We start from the raw sequence: 22,173 nt of genomic DNA on the forward strand, positions 1-22,173 counted from the left end.
TACATCTGCCCCAATCTCCTCTATTGATCACTAAATGTGTTCTATATTTGATTGTAAGCTTGTGAGCTCAGCCTTCTTACTTCCCTGCCTATCTGTTAGATACTATATCATTTTTTGTTATTGTGTTTGCTCCCAAACAAAGTGAAACAGAATATGTTCCCGCTATATAAATATTAAGAAATAAGTGTGAGAACATGTATCTTTTTAATATATAGGACAGTATATGCTGGAGGATACTTATTGCAAAAAAAAAACACATTTGCACATTCTTGCCCATGAGCGTTAGAGCAAAACAGTACAATTAGGGGGCCCATTTATCGCGAGTTTTATCATGTGCAATGAGTTTTAAAACTCGTTGCGTATAATAAATGGAACTCCAACCAATCAGCTCCCAACTAATGAGTTTGAAAAATGACAGTTGGAAGCTGGAGCACCGGGATACATTCAGTATGCATTCAGACCGCCGGGATACCGACACCTATTCTCCCTCTTGGGGTGTCCATGACACCCCTGGAGGGAGCATAAATAGCATGCACCACCATGCACGCAGCGTGGCGAGCACATCAAGGGGCTCTTTTGCGCTCGTCCCGCTGCCAGCATTCCGGCGCATGGCATCCCGCAGTTGGGATTCTGACCACCGGGATGATGGGCGCCGGTATATCGATACCAACCTGGAGCACCATTTATCATACGCAATGAGTTTTAAAACTTGTTGCATATGATAAGACTTGTTTTATATATGGGGCTCTTACCATCTCAGCTTCTGCATCAAGCTGGGCTGTTCTATGCTGCCTGCAAGGCAATGGCCACTCATCATATGCTTTCTTGGGCATATACTGTAGGTTGGGGTTTACTGTTTTATTAATGAACGAGAACTCATATTATGCATGTTATCTGCCAGTGTGTAGGGCCCTTTAGAGCATAACAGTTGAGTGTCTTTCACTACAAATCGTTTTCAGTTTCCTTAATTGGAAGTTGTGTTTGATTATTTAGACCTCGCCATTACAAGTAACTAAACACTGTACTAGTTGTAGGCATTCTGACTGTTTATTTTCTTTCTAGTATTGCAACGGCGGAGACTTGGCTGATTATCTCCACAGTAAGTGTAAAAGTCTGTTATGTTTTGATTTATTTTTTTTCAAGATAATATAATGTACAATGAATAACAGTCGCTGGGGAAGAATAGAATGTTGTCAGACTGTGCCACATAAAAAAAACAATAATTAAATTGGAAGAATGAGCCATGTATTTGTTACAGGCTTGCTCCAGCATGTTGTGTAGAAATAATAAAAGATCATAAAATGAATCGCATGCCCGCTACAGGATCATGGCTGGTAATGATACACTTTGGCATCTAGTGGTGGAATAGTTGACATTTTTCTTCTTGCACAAAAAAGGTTTCTTGTGGTTATGTCTTTGTGTGTACGTAGTTTTTAACCTGAATGTTGTCTTGCTTGCGTCTAATGCTTAGGTTGTGTATAATATGCAATTGAAATACAGTATGTCATAGTAATTAATTATGCAAATCTTTATCTGGTTTGACAACACAATTTAATGGTAAATTGTATTTGTCTCTCTTCCTTGTTAAGCGTTCCCCTATATTATATGTTGTTCTCCAGACAGCACATTGAATAAAATATATTTAGGTAGTTTTGTATATAATTTATTTTCATCTGCAGGAGCCTCACTAGTATATACAGTATAATAGTAATTATCAGTAAGTTCCAGTGTGTAGCCTTGTACAGCCCAACCATGAAGGTCAGTGAGCCACACTTGTGGAGGGGATACACCTGTGTCACAGAAATGTTGTGTTCTGTCACAAAGTATAGTTTGTTGTAGATATGTTGTGTTCTGTGCACAAATCATACTACAGTATGAAGTAAACGCATTGCGTTCTGTGCCCTATTGTGCTTTGTATAATTAAAGAACCCTGCATTGTCACTTTAAATCTGTGATGATGACTTAAGTATTTCTCTTCAGTTGAAGCCCTACTCCTGTACATCCACAGATCAACTTGGCCACAGGCCAGGTCTTTGAAATAACTCTGTCACCATCTATGTAGCCAGGCTAAGCTCCGGGATCCGGACTCTAGGTCGACCACTATTGGTCGACAGTAACTAGGTCGACAGGGTTTCTAGGTCGACAGGGTCTTTAGGTCGAAAGGTCGACATGAGTTTTCACGATTTTTTTCTCTTTCTTTGAACCTTTTCATACTATCCACGTGGACTACAGTTGGGAATGGTAACCTGTGCCAAGCTCAGCGGTAGCGGAGCGAGGCACCTTGCCCGAAGAATGGCGAGCGAACACGGTGCACTAATTGGGGTTCCTGGTCACTCTACGATGAAAACGACACCAAAAAAACATTTAAAAAATCATGTCGACCTTTTGACCTGGCGACCTAGAGACCCTGTCGACCTAGTTACTATCTATCTTCCATACCACACCCCTAAGCTCCAGGGTGTTTGGTTTGGTACAGTGATTCTCTGGATTTCTGAATGAGAGTGTCTCATTATTGCATTCATTGTACATGATTTTAAGATTGTATGTCTTTAATTCATGAAGTAAGGCTCAGTGTTAAACATGCTGTTAGAAATAGATTGCATGTGTGTTGCGTACTGTAGAGTCTGTAGAATCTGTGGGTTTGTATTGGATTTATTCTGTTCAGAGATATGATGAGACTATTCTTGGTAGACAGGCAACATGTTGATGAATACTTTCCTAGGCAGTATATTGGGATATTACACCACGGCAAGCCCAGGAGTGACCTGATCAAGCAGCATTTGCCGATCCCGAGCAACAAACCTCATGCCAGGAAGATGAGAGGGGAAAAAACCTCTAAGCAAACAGCCCCATTACTAGGAGAATCATTTGGTCACAATGTCAGTGCACAGAAATAAACAAAGGGATATAGTTACTTCCCTGTACTGCTGGCAGAGCACAGTCCGGGGAGCCAATAAACTGCTTATTACTGAGTACCGCAGAGAACCTGTGATCAGTACTTTTCCTATAAATTCCCTGAGGACCCAGCCTACTAATTGCTTATATTACCAGGCTGTAACATGCCCAGGGACTACAATGCTGTTATGATGGCCCAGACAGAGAGACTGTAGTATCTGCATTCAAAACTCACACACTTATTATTTTGCAGTTATGTCTTAATAACTGTGACAGAGATGAGCTGTAAATAGATAATAATGATATAATCGTGTCTAATATTATTTCAATTAATAAAATCTTATGTGCCTGTTCTATATTACACACCAGGCACCCCTAGCATGTATTGCAGCCTGAATCATACCTGCTATGGACTGTGCGATAGGTAACCATATGTAGTCTTTAAATAAACACAGGTAATGTGTATGAACGTCCACCCATAGATCAGACGTTAATTGTTGGTGAATTCATATTTGCTAGTTACCCCAGGACTTCACTTTCCCACGCTCGCCGGGAGTCTAACCGCCTATTTCCTGTGCTGGTCTGAAGCGCTGTTATAACACAGACGGTATTTTCATAAGAGTGTAACAATCTCCAGCCTTTAGATCAGTGCACTGGCAAGATGCTGAGCTTTTCTCCAGCTACTGTCAGCCATGTATAACTGGCAGAGCAACAGAGCAGCTGGATTACACAGAGGGTTGTTTGATGTCATTGTATATTTTACATGGGGAAAATGCTTCTGTGTTAGCTCAGGCTGTGTCCTGTAAATGTCTCTGTCCTGGTTTGTACTGTGTGGATGGTGAACACCATGTATCTTTACCGAGATGGAAAATAAAATATGCCAATGTGTATTTATGTTTTTTTCTACTCATGGAAATAGAAGGTAGAAGTCTCACTGACCCTCCAGGTGTATAGCAGATACAGACATTAAAGGTTACAGCATGCCACACGGCTCAACAGTCTATAGAACTTAACATCAGCTCCATGTTATGTTGTCCCATGACCTACTTCTATTATATTCTTATCATTTGCATGTATGGGAAATGTCCGGATCTTAATACATAAGGTGCAGCATATCCTATATAAAGCACAGATATGTGATTTTTTTTTTTACTCTTATGGAGTATATTCAATTGGGTGCTCTCAGTTTTAAATTACTGCAGGTATGTGCGCTCCCAATTCCCGATACCCACGGTATTCAATTATACCTCAGGAGAGGAATTAATTTTAAAAAATCAGTCTGTACAGCCCACACACAGGCTCCTGATGCTGCTGTCAGACCCGACTGTGGGTATTTGCACCTCTGACACCCCTCACATACACACACACACACACACACACACACACACACACACACACACACACACACACACTAGCAGCACTCACACACACAGACAGCAGCACCACACTCGCATACCAGCAGCGCTGCGCACACACACACACACACACACACACACACACACACATACACAGCAGCACTACACACACTCACACACACCAGCAACACTTCTCACACACACAGACAGCAGCACCGCACTCGCATACCAGCAGCGCTGCACACACACACATCAGCAGCACCTCACACACCAGCAACACTCCTTACAAACACACACACACACACCAGCAACACTCCTTACAAACACACACAGACAGCAGCACCACACTCGCATACTAACAGCGCTACACACACACACACACAGCAGCACTGCACACACTCACACACCAGCAACACTTCTCACACCAGCAACACTTCTCACACACACCAGCAACACTTCTCACAGACAGCAGCACCGCACTCGCATACCAGCAGCGCTGCACACACACACACACACACACACACACACACACACACACACGCACACATCAGCAACACTCCACACACACACACACACACACACACACACACACACACAGCAGCACCACCACACTTACACACCAGCAGCACTGCACACACACACACATCAGCAGCACCACACACACACACAACAGCAACATTCCTTGCACACACACACCTACTTACCAGAGTCCTGGGTGTTCAGAAAGAAGACCGAGGACAGCACTGCAGAATGTGAATAGTTAAGGTCTAATTAAGCTAATTGGAAATGTAATTAGTTATTGGGGTGGAGGAGTGATAGGGGTTCAGAATCAAGTCCTACAATTTTTTATAAAAAATAAGTTCAGGAAAAAATTGGGACTTGAACCATCTTGGAGTTGCTCTGTGGTTCTCAAAACCCCCCCCCCCCCCCCCCCCCCAGAACTCTCAACTGATTGAATCCCAGAAATCTTGCACCTATAGTTGTCAGATTTTTGGTAGACTTGCACCTAATTAAATATGCCCCGTAGGACAATTAAATTTCCACTATGTAGCTCCAGAACAGTCACAAAGTCACTCCGAGGGAAATTTATCTGTGAGCATAATTCCTCGCTCCCCACAGAGGTGCACAGGAAAATGAGTGACGATTACACCGTAATATGCACAGCCAGACATGGTGGGGGCATATGGCTGAGATACAAATTGGGCACGCTTACCGCTTTAAAGCGAGGTCGATCTATTTCATTTTTAGATATGATCCTTGTAGAAGACGATAGTAATGGAATTTCATATCACTAATATAAGCATGTTTTGCACTTTAATTGAGCACTGTTCTGCCCTCCAGCAATGCGGACCCTGAGCGAGGACACCATCCGACTATTCCTTCAGCAGATTGCGGGAGCTATGAAGATGTTGCACAGTAAAGGCATCATTCACCGTGATCTGAAGCCTCAAAACATCCTCTTGTCATGTACGGGAGGCCGCAGGTCTAATCCCAACAGTATCCGTATTAAGATAGGTAAGACATCCACAGCTGTGACTAAGACGAGCATTGTTTGGGGACCAGGTTTGGCTGACAGTCAATGTTCAATTTTTGATGTAATTAATATTTGTCTACCCTTTCTAATATTTGTTAGCCAGACGTTTAGGGGCTGATGTAGATTTTGATCAATGTTACGTATACAGGGGGTAATTCTGAGTTGATCGCAGCAGGAACTTTGTTAGCAATTGGGCAAAACCATGTGCACTGCAGGGGGGGCAGATATAACATGTGCAGAGAGAGTTAGATTTGGGTGTGGTGTGTTCAATCTGCAATCTAAATTGCAGTGTAAAAATAAAGCAGCCAGTATTTACCCTGCACAGAAACAATATAACCCACCCAAATCTAACTCTCTCTGTACATGTTATATCTGCCCCACCTGCAGTGCACATGGTTTTGCCCAACTGCTAACAAATTTCCTGCTGCGATCAACTTGGAATTACCCCCACAATGCGGGTGTAAAATGTACTGGAAAAAAGGTTACATTTTGAGCAGTATGTTTAACTGGACACATTACAAGCTGTGCAAGGCTAGTATATGCACCTGGTTTATGCCGGGAGGACACAGTAGCAGAAGTGCTAGGTTGACGCTAGGATAAAACAACAGCATTTCTGGGATGTAATGAAGTCCGAGTTCGGCGGCTGTGTGGGACGCCGGCTGAACTTGGACACATGGTTTAGCCTTTTAAATGATTGCCCTTTTAAAAAAAACGACGAGTTGGCCGGCATCCCGCATGGCTGGCGAACTCGGACTTCATTACTTCCCGCCTCATGTCTGCCTAGTTTACCCCAGGAGAAGTAAATACTAAATTCACAGCACCCAGTTTGTACACAATATATTACTTTAATGGAATGTCAAATAAATAAAACAATCTGTCTGGGGTGTATATAAATAAATACTGTACTAAAGATGCGTTTACCATCAATAAACAATTAAATACAAAATATATATAAATCCATATATCTGTGGTTTTCCCCTTTAAAAATCAAATGGGAGTCTTGTTTCTTGGTGGAGACCGAATGCCAACTCGGCTAAGCAGTGTGAATAGACAGCAGCAGCCACACACACTGCAGGTGGAACCAAGATGTCCTCAGCCAACCAGAAGTGGCTGATGATCATCACAATGTGTATCGTGCATTAGGGGTCGAGCACCCACAAGTTATATGCCTCTGTACAGGTGCACATGCATCTGTGTTATGCTTTGGCTGAGACAAAGTTGTACTGTTTTAGGCGTACGCTTGCAAGGTCTGTCTATTCCTTGCTCCACCGCTCTCTAGATAGAGCACAATATATGATGGAATCTGATTATATGTGGAAGCATAAGACTTTTTGTGCATATGTTTTAGTATAAAAATGCATCTTTTATACGCAGAAACAATGCTTACTCAACTCTACATCAGACATTTAAAGATACAGAATATACACTGTGTTCAGTTAATTCAAGGTTCTGTTTCAGCATTCACAGAGCACAATCTCAGCAACATCTATATTTATTATAAAATATATTAGATAGTGTTTCCATCATAACACTTTTTCCTGTTAGTGAATGCTGGCTTTATAAGATCTGCATGTTATTATAAATAGAAGCTCGGTACCATATATCTCAAGCTTTGTAGGTGCCTCATTCCTGTTATGCTGGCTTTGTTTCAACTCCCTTTTCCTGGCGCCTTGTATGCATGTATTTTATCTAGTTATTTATAGATCCAGTACTGTAGTCACAATTCTTGTTGGTCCGTTTTATTGTTATGAGCAGAAGGATTGTTCTAGGCAGTACTGCGAGCGTCTCCAACCATATTTTTTCTGTCTGACTCCACTGCTTGAGGCGTTTAGTCCACAAATCAAGTCTGACTTCTAGTCTTTATTAGTCTGTGTATACTGTAAGGTTTCCATACATTTGCCCTTTCTAGTGTGCATTAGTCTGGCATTATTTCATTGTGTGCTGTGGCTCTGCTAGTCCTTCAGCCGGGTTACGGTCGTTAGGTCGACACTCATTAGGTCAACCACTGAAGGTCGACAATGCCATTAGGTTGACATGCATTAGGTCAACATGGACGTTAGGTCACCTTTTTTTTTCTTTTAATTTTTTGGATTTATTCATACTTATCGATCCACGTGGACTACGATTGGAACGGTAATCTGTGCCGAGCGAAGCGAGACACCTTGCCCGTAGCATGGTGAGTGAAGCGAGCCATGTGAGGGGACACTGTGCACTAATATGGGTTCCCCGTCACTTTACGGAGAAAACGACACCAAAAACAGTTTAAAACCTCATGTCGACCTTTTGATCTGTCGACCTAATGCATGTCGACTTGATGGCAAAGTCGACCTTCAGTGGTCGACCTAATGAGTGTCGACCTAAGTTGGGTTGACCCAACGACCCATACCCCTTCAGCCAAGACAAATCCATCCAGTGGCTAAAACATAGAGGGTGGTAATTATTCAAATGCAAAACTTAATACGGACATTTACAGGTCTCTCGCTGGTGCTCAAGAAATAGCATGTATAAGTGCTGCCAAATAAAGTCTATAGGCTGCTCACTAAGATAAACATTTCTTTAACCATCCCCTTTTTAACCCAAATACTTGTTCTTATTCACAGCTGATTTTGGATTTGCAAGATATCTGCAAAACAACATGATGGCAGCAACTTTGTGTGGGTCCCCCATGTACATGGTAATTAACATTTTATTATTATTATTATTATTATTATTAATAATTGTAAATATATGTAGTATTTTTAAATGTTTTAAATGAGGCAGGTAATCCTGGATCTGTTCTGCAATGCTCTCACATTATTGCCTGTTCTTCCCTGACTAGTGGTAGTTTAATAAACTAATTTCTGCTATAGTATTAGCATGTTGTTAGCTTACGCTTGTTTATAGGGTAGCTATGGTACCGTTCCTCTTTCTTTTTTTTAATTAAGAGGCGACCAGATTTTATGTCTCAGCAAAGTCTACATTTGTATTGATATATATTGTTTTTAGATCAAATAAGTTGTATTACCAAAGTCAAATCGCAGAAGGGATGTAAAACACACATTTTACACAGTTAAAATAACTTGCATGCTATTATCTATAGGTATGCTGCAAAACTGAGCCCCGTTCCATTGTGAAATCTGAACTTTATTATTGTTTGTATTTGTCAGTGTTGATTAGGTGTTGATTAGGTTTCTTAGGGCAACTCCGTTACCTATAGACATTACATGCAAGTATAAAACCAGTATACACCACCCTATATAATCCTATCTATGGAAGATTACTATGACAAACTTCAGAAAAGCCTGAAAATGTCTTAATTTTTTCATATTTTTGAGCTTTTAATTTAATGATTACCGTATATACTCGAGTATAAGCCGACTTTTTCAGCACCTTTTTTTGTGCTGAAAAAGCCACTTCGGCTTATACTCGAGTGAGTATTTAGGAGGGACACGGAGGGCACAGCGCGCGGCTCTCCTGTGTCCCTCCTGTGTCTCCGGCGGCAGCGGCGTGTGTGTGTTAAAGGAAGTGCATGAACCGGCACTTCCTTTAACACACACACTCCGCTGCCGCCGGAGACGCAGGAGGGACACAGGAGAGCCACGCGCTGTGCCCTCCGTGTCCCTCCTTCAGAAGACAGCGCGGGAGTGACGGAGGGTAAGTAACAAACTGGCACTGTGGGGCATATATGGCACATCTGGCACTGTGGAGCATATCTGGCACTGTGGGGCATAGTTGGAAGCATGAGGGCATATCTGGCACTGTGGGGCATATCTGTCAGCATGAGGGCATATCTGGCACTGTGGGGCATATCTGGCACATCTGGCACTGTGGGGCATAGCTGGAAGCATGAGGGCATATCTGGCACTGTGGGGCATATCTGGCACATCTGGCATTGTGGGGCATATCTGGCAGCATGAGGGCATATCTGGCACTGTGGGGCATATCTGGCATTGTGGGGCATATCTGGCAGCATGAGGGCATATCTGGCACTGTGGGGCATATCTGGCAGCATGAGGGCATATCTGGCACTGTGGGGGCATATCTGGCAGTATGAGGGCATATTTGGCACTATAAGGGCATATTTGACACTGTGGGGGCACATCTGGCAGTATGAGGGCATATCTGGCACTGTGAGGGCATATCTGGCACTATGAGGGCATATCTGGCACTGTGGGGGCATATCTGGCAGTATGAGGGCTGTGTACGGCTAGAGCTGCATTTCCCACCCTAGGCTTATACTCGAGTCAATAAGTTTTCCCAGGTTTTTGTGGTAAAATTAGGTGCCTCGGCTTATATTCGGGTCGACTTATACTCGAGTATATACGGTAAATCATATTCATCTAATGATTAAAACAAGCTGATGGAAAATGTTTGGTTTGTCTGTTATTTTATGGTAGGTCCTAGTAAGCATCCTTACAGTTCCGTTATAATTTAGCTACTAAGAGCACCGTTCCTTGTTATTACATATCCACCATCAATCCAACAACTTCCACTACTGACAAAACCTACAAATACGAATAAAGCGAATTTCCTGTATAAATAGAATCTATTACTACACAACATTAGTTAATGAAACTAATTTAGAGTTCTTGGTGTCTGCATTTACTGTCACACATACTCTACTATTACCCCAAGACTACACAGGGTCTGTGTGAGGCAGCTGCACACCTGCCAGTGGGGTTGTTTTGCATAACTCCTGGCATTTGGGTAACTTACTGCAAAACAAAACGTTGGCACCCTTCCAGTACTCAGAAGGGTTGCATCCTGGAAGCTGTCATTGTCAGTCAGGTCCTGTCCCATTCTTCAGCTTTGTTCCATGGTATTTATACAATGTGATTCACTGCACATGTCTAAGCATTATGTACTCCCTGATCCCAAACAGCTTTCTTATTGACATGCCACATCCATGACACAGTGCATAATGTGTTACATGAGCTTCTGCCTATAACTGCATCTTTGGTGACTAATGAACATGAATATGTATTTCCTAATGACAAGTTTAATAGTGTTGGGAATGAGATCCCTAACCCTCCCCAGCATACTTACATTCGGCTTTCTATTGGCTTTCTGGCGTCGAGATCCTCACAGGCGTAAGGATTCCAGCGCCACTATTCTGACCACCATCATGGTAATTGTCAGGATGCCAACTATATCCCATTTAATATTGCGTTCTATTTGATTGTCCTACTATTGTCTAGGGGCAGAGAACAGTCAGTTTACATAATTTGCAATATAGGTTCTAAATATACAATAACCAACTACAGTAAGAATTTTAAGCATTTAACAATTTGAAAGAATAGAAACTACACCTATTAATGCTATAAAATCCATCTTCATTCAATTTAATTGGGTAAGGGTTTACTTACAAATGTGCGGGTTTTCAGCTGATATAGTATGTATCCAATTAAAAATGCTACTTAAATGCATAAAATATTGCCGAACCGTATGGACAGTATGGCTGCAGCTACTCTTGAGCCCTGGAACCAACATTTTTTAAATGCGGCAGACATTTAATCTTGTCTCTATAGCCAGTGGATTCTGCTCTTTAGGGGACTGATGCAGAGCTGAAGGTGCATCGGTTTGTGTAAAGAACCTTCTGTGAATTAACTCTACGCAGTCTCAGAAACTGAACACAAGCAAGTAGGAGAATTCAGGAGCTAATGCGTTCTGAATAACTACACTTACAGTCGGAGAGACAGAACAGGGGAAGGAAGGGGTGTTCATGTAAGAGCCTGTTCATGCAAATGGAGTCATGCATTGTAAACTCAGGAGCTCCTATTTGGAATCATAGGGCCCCATTTTTCATAAATTGTTAATATTAGTGGCATATTTAGCTTGGTATCGAAGTGATACGATTATGCCGTTGGTACTTAACATTACTTACCCCACTGGTGAGGTCCAGCAACATCCCCCTCCATAGCGTCATCTTCCTTTCTGTTGCTGGCAGCCTATCCTGAAACCGGCCGTACAGTAGTTTGGTTTGTAAGCAGCAGACTGTACAGTATGTGCTGCTCTGCATGGTAGGTGTGACACCAATATTACTGGTAGTTGTGCTATTTGCTATTGTGCTGTATGCTATTGGGGGTAATTCTGAGTTGATCGCAGCAGCAAGTTTGTTAGCAATTGGGCAAAACCATGTGCACTGCAGATATAACATTAGCAGAGAGATTTTGCCCAACTGCTAACAAAATTGCTGCTGCGATCAACTTAGAATTAGGCCCATTGTGCTGTATGCTATTGTGCTATTTGCTGTTGTACTGTATGCTATTTGCTATTGTGCTATTTGCTGTTGTACTGTATGCTATTGTGCTATTTGCTATTGTACTGTATGCTATTGTGCTATTTGCTATTGTACTATATGCTATTGATTGCGAGCAGTTGTAAAAAGCCACAAGTCATAGACTTCACATATTTATTTTACCAGGCACCTGAAGTGATTATGTCCCAGCACTATGATGCCAAGGCTGATCTGTGGAGTATTGGCACCATCATCTACCAGTGTCTGACTGGCAAGGCTCCATTCCAGGTAGGTCTCATGTAGAGGATGAATCCTTTACTGTGTGCTTTACTATGAAATAGGTTTGTTCCATGCATTTTACCTTGATGGCCTTTACTGTACAATAAAGTACCTTATAATAAAGCAATGTAATCTATCTTAGAATAGAATGTTTATTGTCCACATAGTGACTTTTGACAATTGTCACCCTTTTATCCCTGATCAAATGAGCTCAGACTTTCATCTATCTCACAGACAGGGTAACAAAAGATTTACATGTCAGCGCCTGTCAGTGGTATGCATCTCTAACAGAAACTGACTCCTGACTATGTAATGGGAACCAGGCAGTGTCTTGTGCTTTCATCAGATTTTTTTATTTTTTTTTGAAATAACATTTTATTGATTATATAAGCATATAAACATATAGATACAACGTTGTAACAATAGAAGGCATATAAGGAACGAATGAGATATTATAATCAGGAGGGGGGGCACTCAATAGACATATCAATAAATAGTTGTCACGCTTGCCTCTATGTAGACAGATTACCTAAACGCTACAACTATCCATTAGAGTTAAGAGAAAGGGTGAGAGAAACAGAGGATATGAAGAGGGGGGGGGAGGGGGGAGGGGAGAAGAGAGAGAGAGAAAGGTCGGCCAGTCCGAGCCACCGATGGATGCAAATTTCAGATGCAGATAAGGTCCAGTCAATATCCCAAATAATCAGCACCAAACATATAGAATGAGGCACTAGGTATTAGATGCTAAATGGTTGTCAATGGTGGTTCAGCGTTGAAATGCAAGGTCCATGGCGTCCATGTCTCAGTGAAAGAGAGTGGGGAGTCTCGAAGAGAAGCCGTAATTCGCTCTAACTTATATGTGAACCAAATTGCGTTAATAGTAGCGGTCATAGTAGGAGGGGCCACAGATTTCCAATTGGACGCTATTAGACATTTGGCTGTGTTCAGAATATGTTTAATTAGGGCTCGTTGGTGGCGCGAGGTGTCAGGGATGGGGCGGGAAAGTAGTGAATAAAAGGGTGAGTCTGGCACGGTTAAGTGTGTAACTTCTAGAACCAATTTATGAATTTGTCCCCAATATTGACGAATTGTTGGACAAGACCACCAAACATGCAACAAGGTCCCCCTGCAACCACATAATCTCCAGCACTCGTCCGAGCACGTTGGATAAATAGAGTGTAATCTAGTAGGTACCAGGTACCAGCGATAATACAATTTATATGAGTTTTCGGCTATACGAACTGAGATAGAGCTTTTGGTAATTTCCTGTCTAATATCCTCCCATTCCTCTACGGTTAAGGTCTCCCCCACCTCCCTCTCCCACGCCAACTCGTGACTCTCCTTGGGGGGGATATTGTGTGACAGTAGCACTCGGTATATGCGTGAAAGGAGTCCCTTCGTTAAGCGAGAGCCGCAACACCATATTTCCAGAGTGGTAGCTATAATGGGGTTGGTAGGTTTAGGGAGTGTACCGTAGAAGTGTCTAATTTGTAAAAATTGGTAAAATACCGAGTGAGGGAGCGAGTAGCGGGATTGTAAATTTTCAAAGGATGGGAATGAGGAGAGAGGGGCAATGTCCTGAAGGAAGAGAATATTGTGTGTTGTCCAATGATGAAATGCAGCGTGATTATTACCCGGTGGGAAGTGCGGGTTGTTCCATAGGGGAGTGAGATAGGGGTTGTGGGATCGGAGTTGATAAAAGCGAGTGCAAAAATCCCACAATGACAAGGAAAAGCGCACCGTTGGCAAGAGTAAAGTAGAGGCGGGTCGAGAGCGGGATGGGGACCACAGTAGGGTTGAGAGTGAGAACATACGGAGAGATTGTGCCTCAATGCATGTCCACGTTCTCTGTGCTGGAGGTGAGTGCCAGAGGACACATGAAGCTAGGTGTGCGGCTCGATAGTATCGAGTAAGGTCTGGTACGCCAAGACCGCCTTCTGAGCGGTGTTGTTGTAATAGCCGTATCTTAACCCTGGGTTTCTTCCCAGCCCATATAAAGCTAGATATATCTCGCTGTAGATTCTTTAATATTTTGACTGGGATGTGAATAGGCAGGGTTTGCCATAAGTACAATATCCGTGGTAATAAATTCATTTTGACTGCTGCTATGCGACCAAACCAGGAAATAAATAATTTGTTCCAGGTAGCAAGATCTGTTTTAATCTGAGATATCAGCCGTGGGAAGTTAGCAGCATATAGCGTTGAATAAGATTTGGTTAGATAGATGCCTAAATATTTAAGTTTAGTATTTTGCCATTTAAAGGCAAAGGAAGAACGTAAAGTACTGATATCCTGTGGGGGGATATGTAAATCTAGGATCTCTGTTTTGTCTGCATTGAGTTTATAGTTTGAAATGGAACTATATGCATGGATCTCCTGAAAAAGCTGTTGTAAGGACATGTGTGGGTTAGTCAAAGTCAGGATGACATCATCTGCATACAGAGCGATTTTATATTCATGAGTGTCCACCAGAATACCTGAGATATTGGGATTCAGACGGATTTTTGCCGCCAGTGGTTCCATAACTAGGGCAAAAAGTAAGGGGGAAAGTGGGCATCCCTGACGGGTGCCATTTTTGATAGGCAGAGGCGAGGAAGTGAGGCCATTAACCAGAATTGACGCTGAAGGGTTAACATAAAGCGAGGTGATGGCATTATAAAATGGGCCTTGGATACCGACTGCCTGAAGGGTATGCTGTATGAAGGGCCAGGCTACCCTATCAAAGGCTTTCTCCGCGTCAAGAGCCACCACCAAAGTTGGGGTGGCGTCCCGGTGGGAGAGGTAAATGAGATCTATAAGGCGCCTAGTATTATCAGCAGCCTGTCGATTGGGGATAAAGCCTACTTGATCTGGGTGTATCAGTGTGGGAAGATGAGGGGCGAGTCGATTAGCCAGGATTTTAGCGAATAACTTTAAGTCTGTGTTCAATAACGATATGGGTCTATAGTTTTTTAGTTCCATAGGATCTCGATCAGGTTTGGCAATAACTATAATATTGGCTCTGGTGGTCGCTGCATCGAGAGAGTTCCCCTCCATCAGTGAATTGAATAGTGAATGTAACATAGGGAGAAGGGCTTGGGAGAATTTCTTATAATATATGGCAGTATATCCGTCCGGACCCGGTGCGGAGGAGCGACGAAGCTGCCCGATTGTGAAAAGAATTTCCTCGTGCGTGATAGGATCATTGAGTAACTTAAGGTCCGCTGCGGATAATTTCGGTAATTGACAAGAGGAAAGATAGTGTTGGATATTTGTTATATAATGTGGGTCGGTAGCGGCCTCAGAGGGGAGGTTATAGAGGGAAGCATAATATTCCTGAAAGAGGGAAGCCATCACTTTAGGGTCATTCGTTGTGGATCCGTCAGGACATCTCAATGCCAGGATTCGATTGAGCGTGCGTTTCTCGCGCAGTCGCCGAGCTAATAGTGTGTCTGCCTTATCCGACTTTTCATAGAATTTTTGGCGGATCCACAATAACGATTTGATCGTTTTCTTTGTGAGTATTTGGGTTAGTTGCCCTTTCAGGGCAAGTATCTTTAAATATAATTTACGTTTGGGGAAACGCTGATGACGGAGGGTCATAGATGTTAATTCAGTCTCCAGATCTGCGATCCGTTTAGACTCAACCTTCCTCTGAGTTGACGTAAGGCTAATAAGGAGCCCCCGCAATGTCGCTTTGTGAGCTTCCCATAGTATTGTGGGCGATATGTCAGGGGAGACGTTATCATTTAGGAAGTGATGAATCGCTTCCTCTATTCGAGTCACATTATCAGGCTTAAGAAATAGGGACTCATTAAGGCGCCACTTGCGGGAAGTCGGAGGTCTATGGGAACAAGCAAGATCAAGTAGAATCGCATAATGGTCAGACCAGGTGGTCGGAATCACCTGGGCTCCCAACAGGGATTGGGTGGAGTCCCTATCTACAAATACGTAATCAATACGAGTGTATATATCGTGTTGTGGGGAATAGTGTGTATAACCCTTAGCAGAGGGGTAAAGTGTTTTCCAAGCATCATATAAATTATGTGCGGTGACACAGGTCTGAAGGAGTTTAGATAATTTGGTGTGAGGAGAGGGCCCAACACCTGGGCGGGATCTGTCAACATGGGGATCCATTGTAGCATTGCAATCACCGGCCACAATGACCCAGGGGTTCGAGAATTTAGAGAGATGGTCAGAGAACGTCCTAAAGAAGGAACCCTGTTGCATGTTTGGAGCATAAACCGATGCTAAAGTAATGGGAGTTTGATTAAGGGAGCCGGAAAGAATCACAGATCTGCCATGGTCATCACGAATTGTGTCTTGGACAACTAAGGGTAGGTCACGATGAACCAAGATGGCAGTGCCTCTGCGTTTAGTTGACATTGTGGAGTAGAAGGCATAAGGATAGCGTTTGGAGCTTAAGGAGGGGTGAGGGGTCTTAAAATGGGTTTCCTGCAAGAATATGATATCCGCCTTTTGTCTGGCAAAAAACTGAAATGCCATGGAACGCTTGGTCGGGGAATTAAGGCCATTGACGTTAATGGATAAAACTTTCAAAGTCATGGGGGTCGAAGGTCTGAACAGCTCAATAGAAAAGGCAGCTCTGGACATGGTCGACCTTGGGGTATGAAAGAGGGGGGGGTAAAGAGAGTAGTAACAGGTAAAAGAGATCGTGAAAGCGACCTGTAGGGTTAGACCCTTTCCTAGAAACGGGTTGGGTCTAGGAATGAGGGGGCGGGCACCAAGCGGGCAGCCCCTTCGGGGTGTGGGATCATGTCTATAGTAACACATAACAAGGAAGATGAGGAACATATAGGAGGGTGTAAGAAGGAGGAGATACATTCCGCGGACCAGGACAGAAGGGGAGCGGGAAGTTCAGATCAGGCAGTAAATAGAGGTAAGTAGAAAATAGAGGATACCACTATCATCATTCGTATTGACAATTACTGTGCATATTTACGTAGATTCAACCAAGGCATCTTAAGGCGTAACACTAAAGTGGCCTACCATATTGTACAGATAGATCAATGGCGGTACTTGACCACAATAGTGTCTATAATCGTCACCCCCAGGGTCGGTGTCCGAGTGGCCCCCTCGACTCTAGCAGCAGATTAGCCTTCCCAGTTCAAGGCACGAAACCAGCAAAGGAAAGAGGGACCACTCTGAACCGAGACATAGGAGGCTCAGACTGCGTCCAATTGATCAAGCCACTAAACCCAGATGAGGCAAATAATATTGTATAAACTGAAGTATGAGAAACTAATGTAACATATTAATTATATCAAGAGAATAATCAGTTGCAAAATAGCCCATTTCTCTATATTGAGAGCCCAGGTGGGTGGGCATTTATCGAGATCTTAAAAAAACTGTGGGCAACATGAAGAGAGCTATATCCTTGGAATAGGCAAACCGGGTCCGGAGGGGCAGACCGTCCCCCGGAGCAGAGCAGGCGGAGAGCCCGTCTATCCCCAAAGGGCGCGGCCAGCCACCCCCAGGACAGAGTCGCCACTCAACGCCATGTTTGAATGAGATAAGACAACTTAAAATACTGAAGTAGGCAGATCACAGAGACCTAACATGTAAAATAATATATCAGTAAGTCGTTATGACAGTAAACATGGGAGGAGTTCATCAACATTATCGAGTATAACTACTGATCCGATGAGGGGATTCCGCTCGTTCATTTAGTAGACCATTCGGGGGCAGGAGCCCCAGGTCTCCTAGGGGAGGCGACAGGAAGTTGCTTTCGGATCTCGTCAGGAAGAGACTCAAATAAGCCCAAGGTTTTGAGGAAATCATATCCCTGGGAGGGCGTTTTTATCGAGTGGTGAGAGCCATCTTTCGTGACATGGAGCTGGAACGGGAAACCCCATTTATATTTGATGGAATTATCTCGAAGGACTCTAGTGATGACGGTCAGGTCCTTGCGTTTTCGAAGCGTAGAGGGGGCTAAGTCCTGGAAGATCTGCAGTTGGGCTCCAGAATAGAGAACCGTTTGATGATCCCGGGCCGCCATCATAAATTTCTCTTTCGTTTTGTAATAATGGAACCGCAGGATGACATCTCTTGGGGGTTGGGACGGTGGTGGGCGTGGGCGCAGAGCTCGGTGTGCTCTATCGAGAAGGAGGAGGTCCTTTGAGACTTCGGGGATCATGGTTTGCAATAGGCCTTCCAGAAAGGTCGGGAGGCCCTCCATAGTAACGCTCTCCGGAATGTTACGGATCCGGACATTGTTCCGGCGATTCCGGTTGTCCATATCTTCTAAGTGATCCTCTTGCTGGGCAATGTCCGCCCGGATCTCCGCTAGCTCCTGTTCGACCACCACCTGGTACTGGCAGACTTCATCCACTTTACGTTCCAGGGTATCCGTGCGGGTGCCGAGATCAGCCAGTTCAGCTCTAAATTCAGTCAGGATTGATCTCATTTCCGTTTGGATGGTCTTAGTGACGATTGCCACTACATCTTGGGTCGTAAGACCTGACTTTGGTGGAAGATCGTCATCGGCATCCGACTGGGGGTCCACAGAGGGGGAGCCTCGTGGCGTAGCACCTGCTTTCTCCCATGCTCGGAGGATACTAGGCTTAGCTTGAGCAGGTGTTTTGCGGTTCTTTTGCGACATGGCGGAATGATAGAAGCTGATAGTTGTCCAGTAGTAATATCGGCCCAGTAGAGTTGTTGACACGGTCACGGGATGGGTTGGGAGCAGCTTCCAGAGACTTAATAAATATTATGAGATGTGAGATCCTAGTCACATCCTGGTCGCAGAATGATTTAGTGTAAAGCAGGTATCATATGAACCTCATATGGTAGTGGGCAAAATAAGTAGTAATCAAGTGTGAGGCACAGCCGGCATTGTCGAGTAAGGTAGGCAGTCCCCACTAGTGCCGATCCGGGTAGCCAAGTGGAAGAAGAAAAGGGGGGGGGGGGCACGCCCGCCAGGTCACGGACCAGCCAATGACCAGCCGTCGTGCAGCAGGATCCTAGCACAGAACGTGTGCCCACTTCAGCTGATGGCACAGCACAATGAGGAGTCGAGCCTGGAGCCCCGCGACTGAAGGCCACACGCGCTCCGCCTCTCTCTCGTCTCGCCGGGTCCCGTCCTGTTCCTTGACCCGTGCTCCAGGGCCTCAACGCTGCAGGTAGAGTGTTGCGGGGGCTGGACGGCCGGAGGACGCAGGAGTCAGCGCAGACCTACTACACTGCCCAGCGAGCCACCCACAGCCGTGGATGGACTCGCAGCGGGGCAGTGGCCTCTCGAGATCCCTCGGTGTCCAATGTGAGCCTGCAGGGGAGGGGGGGAAGAGCCCGTAGCACGGGGCAGCCTTCACCCCAATGTGTTTATAGATGCTGCAGTAGGGCCCCAGGCACACGGGGGGCAGCCGCAGAGCGAGCCACAACACTTCCGACAGGCCAGGGGGGGGGGGGGTGCCGCCGGCCCGGTGTCCGAACCGCAGCAACGGTGGACGGGTGCGCGACTAGTGCTCGCGGGAGGGGGGGGGGGGGAGCCGCTGTCACCTCAGTGCCGTCGGGTATGCAAGCCGGAGGCCTCCGCACGTCCTCCTCCGGTCACCGCCGAGTCTCTCCTCTCCTTCCGTCCCCCAAGATGGCCGCCGCCCGGACCTTGCAGCGCGTCACCCGGCTCCAATCTGGCAGCAGACGAGTCCCGCTGGACGGGGATCAATACTGGGCAGTCTGTAGGGATGTCTGCTTAGAGGACAAGGACCAGGCCGACCCCACAGGCGTTCCGGGAGGGCAAACCACGCAGCCGGGGGATGCGTGGAAATCGAGGCCCCGGCTTCAGAGCAGCGAGTGGGCCGCAATCCGCAGGAGCCAGTAAACCGGCTCCCCGATTCCGCGGCACCGACTCACCGCCTGCTCCACAGGTATAGGGTGCTGATCCAGGGAATTTGGGTGTATATATAAGGATGAGGAGGCTTTTTATTAATCATAAACTCCCAGGTCCCTGGGAGCTCATGTACAGCACAGCCTCCTCATTCAGCATCCAGGCCACCCCCCCGCTTTCATCAGATTTGGCCTAGGTAGCAGAGCATGAGGTGATAAGGTTTGCCACAACAATGAGCTACCTGAAATGCTTATAGTCATGATATGAAAATGGCTGACACAGTAGTGCAAGTTGTACCCAGCCACTGTCTAACGGTGACATATAGCAACGGCTATAACTGAGGTGTTTGAAGTTCCACTGCTCTGTTGAACGTCTCTGCTGTCGTGTTGTCATTGAGATGCTTGTCCAAATGAAGCAGGCAGAGTTTGAGTGAGGGTTTTGCAGATTAGCTGTGCAGAAGGGTACTGTGTGGATTGGGTGACCATGTTGGCCATGTTGTCACAGTAATTCACATGCCTGCTGATTTTTTTTTGACATGCAAGAGATGAGACCATCAGGACACTGTCCTAAAGGTGTGGGTAAGGGTGTAATAGAATGGGTGTTAGGGAGGTAACCCATTACTTTTTAACTAGGTTGCAGTAGAATGTCATTTTAATACTGTGCAGTGTAATTTACCTATATTGCTCATATCTGAACATTTACATTTTGATGCTTAGTGGTCCTTTAACATATGTGTGTTCATAGGTGTCATTTTCCTTATATGGGTCAAAACATGTCATGTGTTATCTTTCTGATACCTAAAGCAAGAAGGTCATTTGATGTGTACTAGGAAAGTCTGTGTTTTGACAGTACAAATGTACAGTGTTGGACTGGGGCATGAAGGGCCCACCGGGGGAATGCAGTGATAGGGGCCTAAAAAGGGGGTGTGACCAACCCTTACACAGGCTTGAAATACACAATAGACTTGTGCAGTGTAATGCAACATATCTACCATGTATAATACAAGTGCACAGTCTGGAACCTGATCCCTAGAGGAAGGAGTGGGGCCCACCGGTGGTTTCCCCTGTACCTCTGTGGGCCAGTCCAACCCTACAAATGTACATAGGTTGATGTAGGTGATGGAAACCAGAGGAACGTCTTTGAGTGAGTGAAACCTAAAGAACTGCAGAAGCTTGGGATATGCCCTTTCGCAGACACCCAGTGACCTGCACTCTAAACATTTACTAGCTAGATGGGGAGGGGGTGTGTGTACACTTTATTTATTAACAGTTTCTTATATAGCGCAGCAAGTTGCATTGTGTGTTACAATTGGAAACAACAGTGATAAAACACAACTGGGTAATAACAGACAGTCATAGAGGTAGGAGCTTACAATCTATAGAATGCACACTTTCCACTCGGCTGCTCTTGGTGAAGCCCCACACAGCTTGGGCAGCAAATAGTGTTTGTTCTGCATCTCTCTATGCTTGAAAGAAAATACATGTAGTGTATTAACAATGATTTGCTTAATTTGCAGGCAGCGGTTAAGCAATTAAAAGGAAAGAGTGCTTAATTTAACTGACTCCAGTTTTAATCTAGATGCCAGACAAACAATTATGCAGTCATGTCTGCACAGGATTAATCCCCATTTTTCCTCTAGCACAATTAAGTTATTCTACATGTACATATAGATATTGAAAAACAACACTAGTTAAAGCATGGACTAAACATTATTCATTATCTTTGTTTTCATTGCAATTCCACATCTAAAAATTTGCCACCAGCATACTGTGTTTGTCCCTAATTAGCATCCCCATAGCGCTGTGGATGGTGTTGGCAATTTCACCATGAACGCAAAGCGAACATTTGCCAGAAAGTATTTGTGCTTCCAGATCCATTTTCTTACATGGTTTTTATAAATGGTTATTATCAAAGCTCATGTTCTAAACTGTATGAAAACATGCTAAACGGGTGTACAGGGCCTGACAAAGGCAATTTATAGGTCAAGTTCTACGTCAGTATATTAATAAATATTGTGAGAGACAAATGGGCAAAATCACTCTGTGCCTTGGCATGGTTCAAGTCCAGA

The 22,173-nt window shown here is 44.5% G+C and overlaps 1 protein-coding gene across 2 annotated transcripts in view; it reads left to right on the plus strand.

Moving 5' to 3' along the window:
* The window catches only part of ULK1 (unc-51 like autophagy activating kinase 1), a 180,583-nt gene that overhangs the window by 75,497 nt on the left and 82,913 nt on the right, over positions 1-22,173 (plus strand). For both annotated transcript variants that reach the window (XM_063964660.1, XM_063964661.1), the window contains exons 5-8: positions 1,063-1,099; positions 5,592-5,765; positions 8,385-8,458; positions 12,188-12,289. In XM_063964660.1, coding sequence (XP_063820730.1) covers positions 1,063-1,099; positions 5,592-5,765; positions 8,385-8,458; positions 12,188-12,289 — 387 coding nt within the window. The remainder of the gene's footprint in view (positions 1-1,062; positions 1,100-5,591; positions 5,766-8,384; positions 8,459-12,187; positions 12,290-22,173) is intronic.

Source organism: Pseudophryne corroboree, chromosome 1 (assembly GCF_028390025.1).
Source record: "Pseudophryne corroboree isolate aPseCor3 chromosome 1, aPseCor3.hap2, whole genome shotgun sequence".
Taxonomy (NCBI): domain Eukaryota; kingdom Metazoa; phylum Chordata; class Amphibia; order Anura; family Myobatrachidae; genus Pseudophryne; species Pseudophryne corroboree.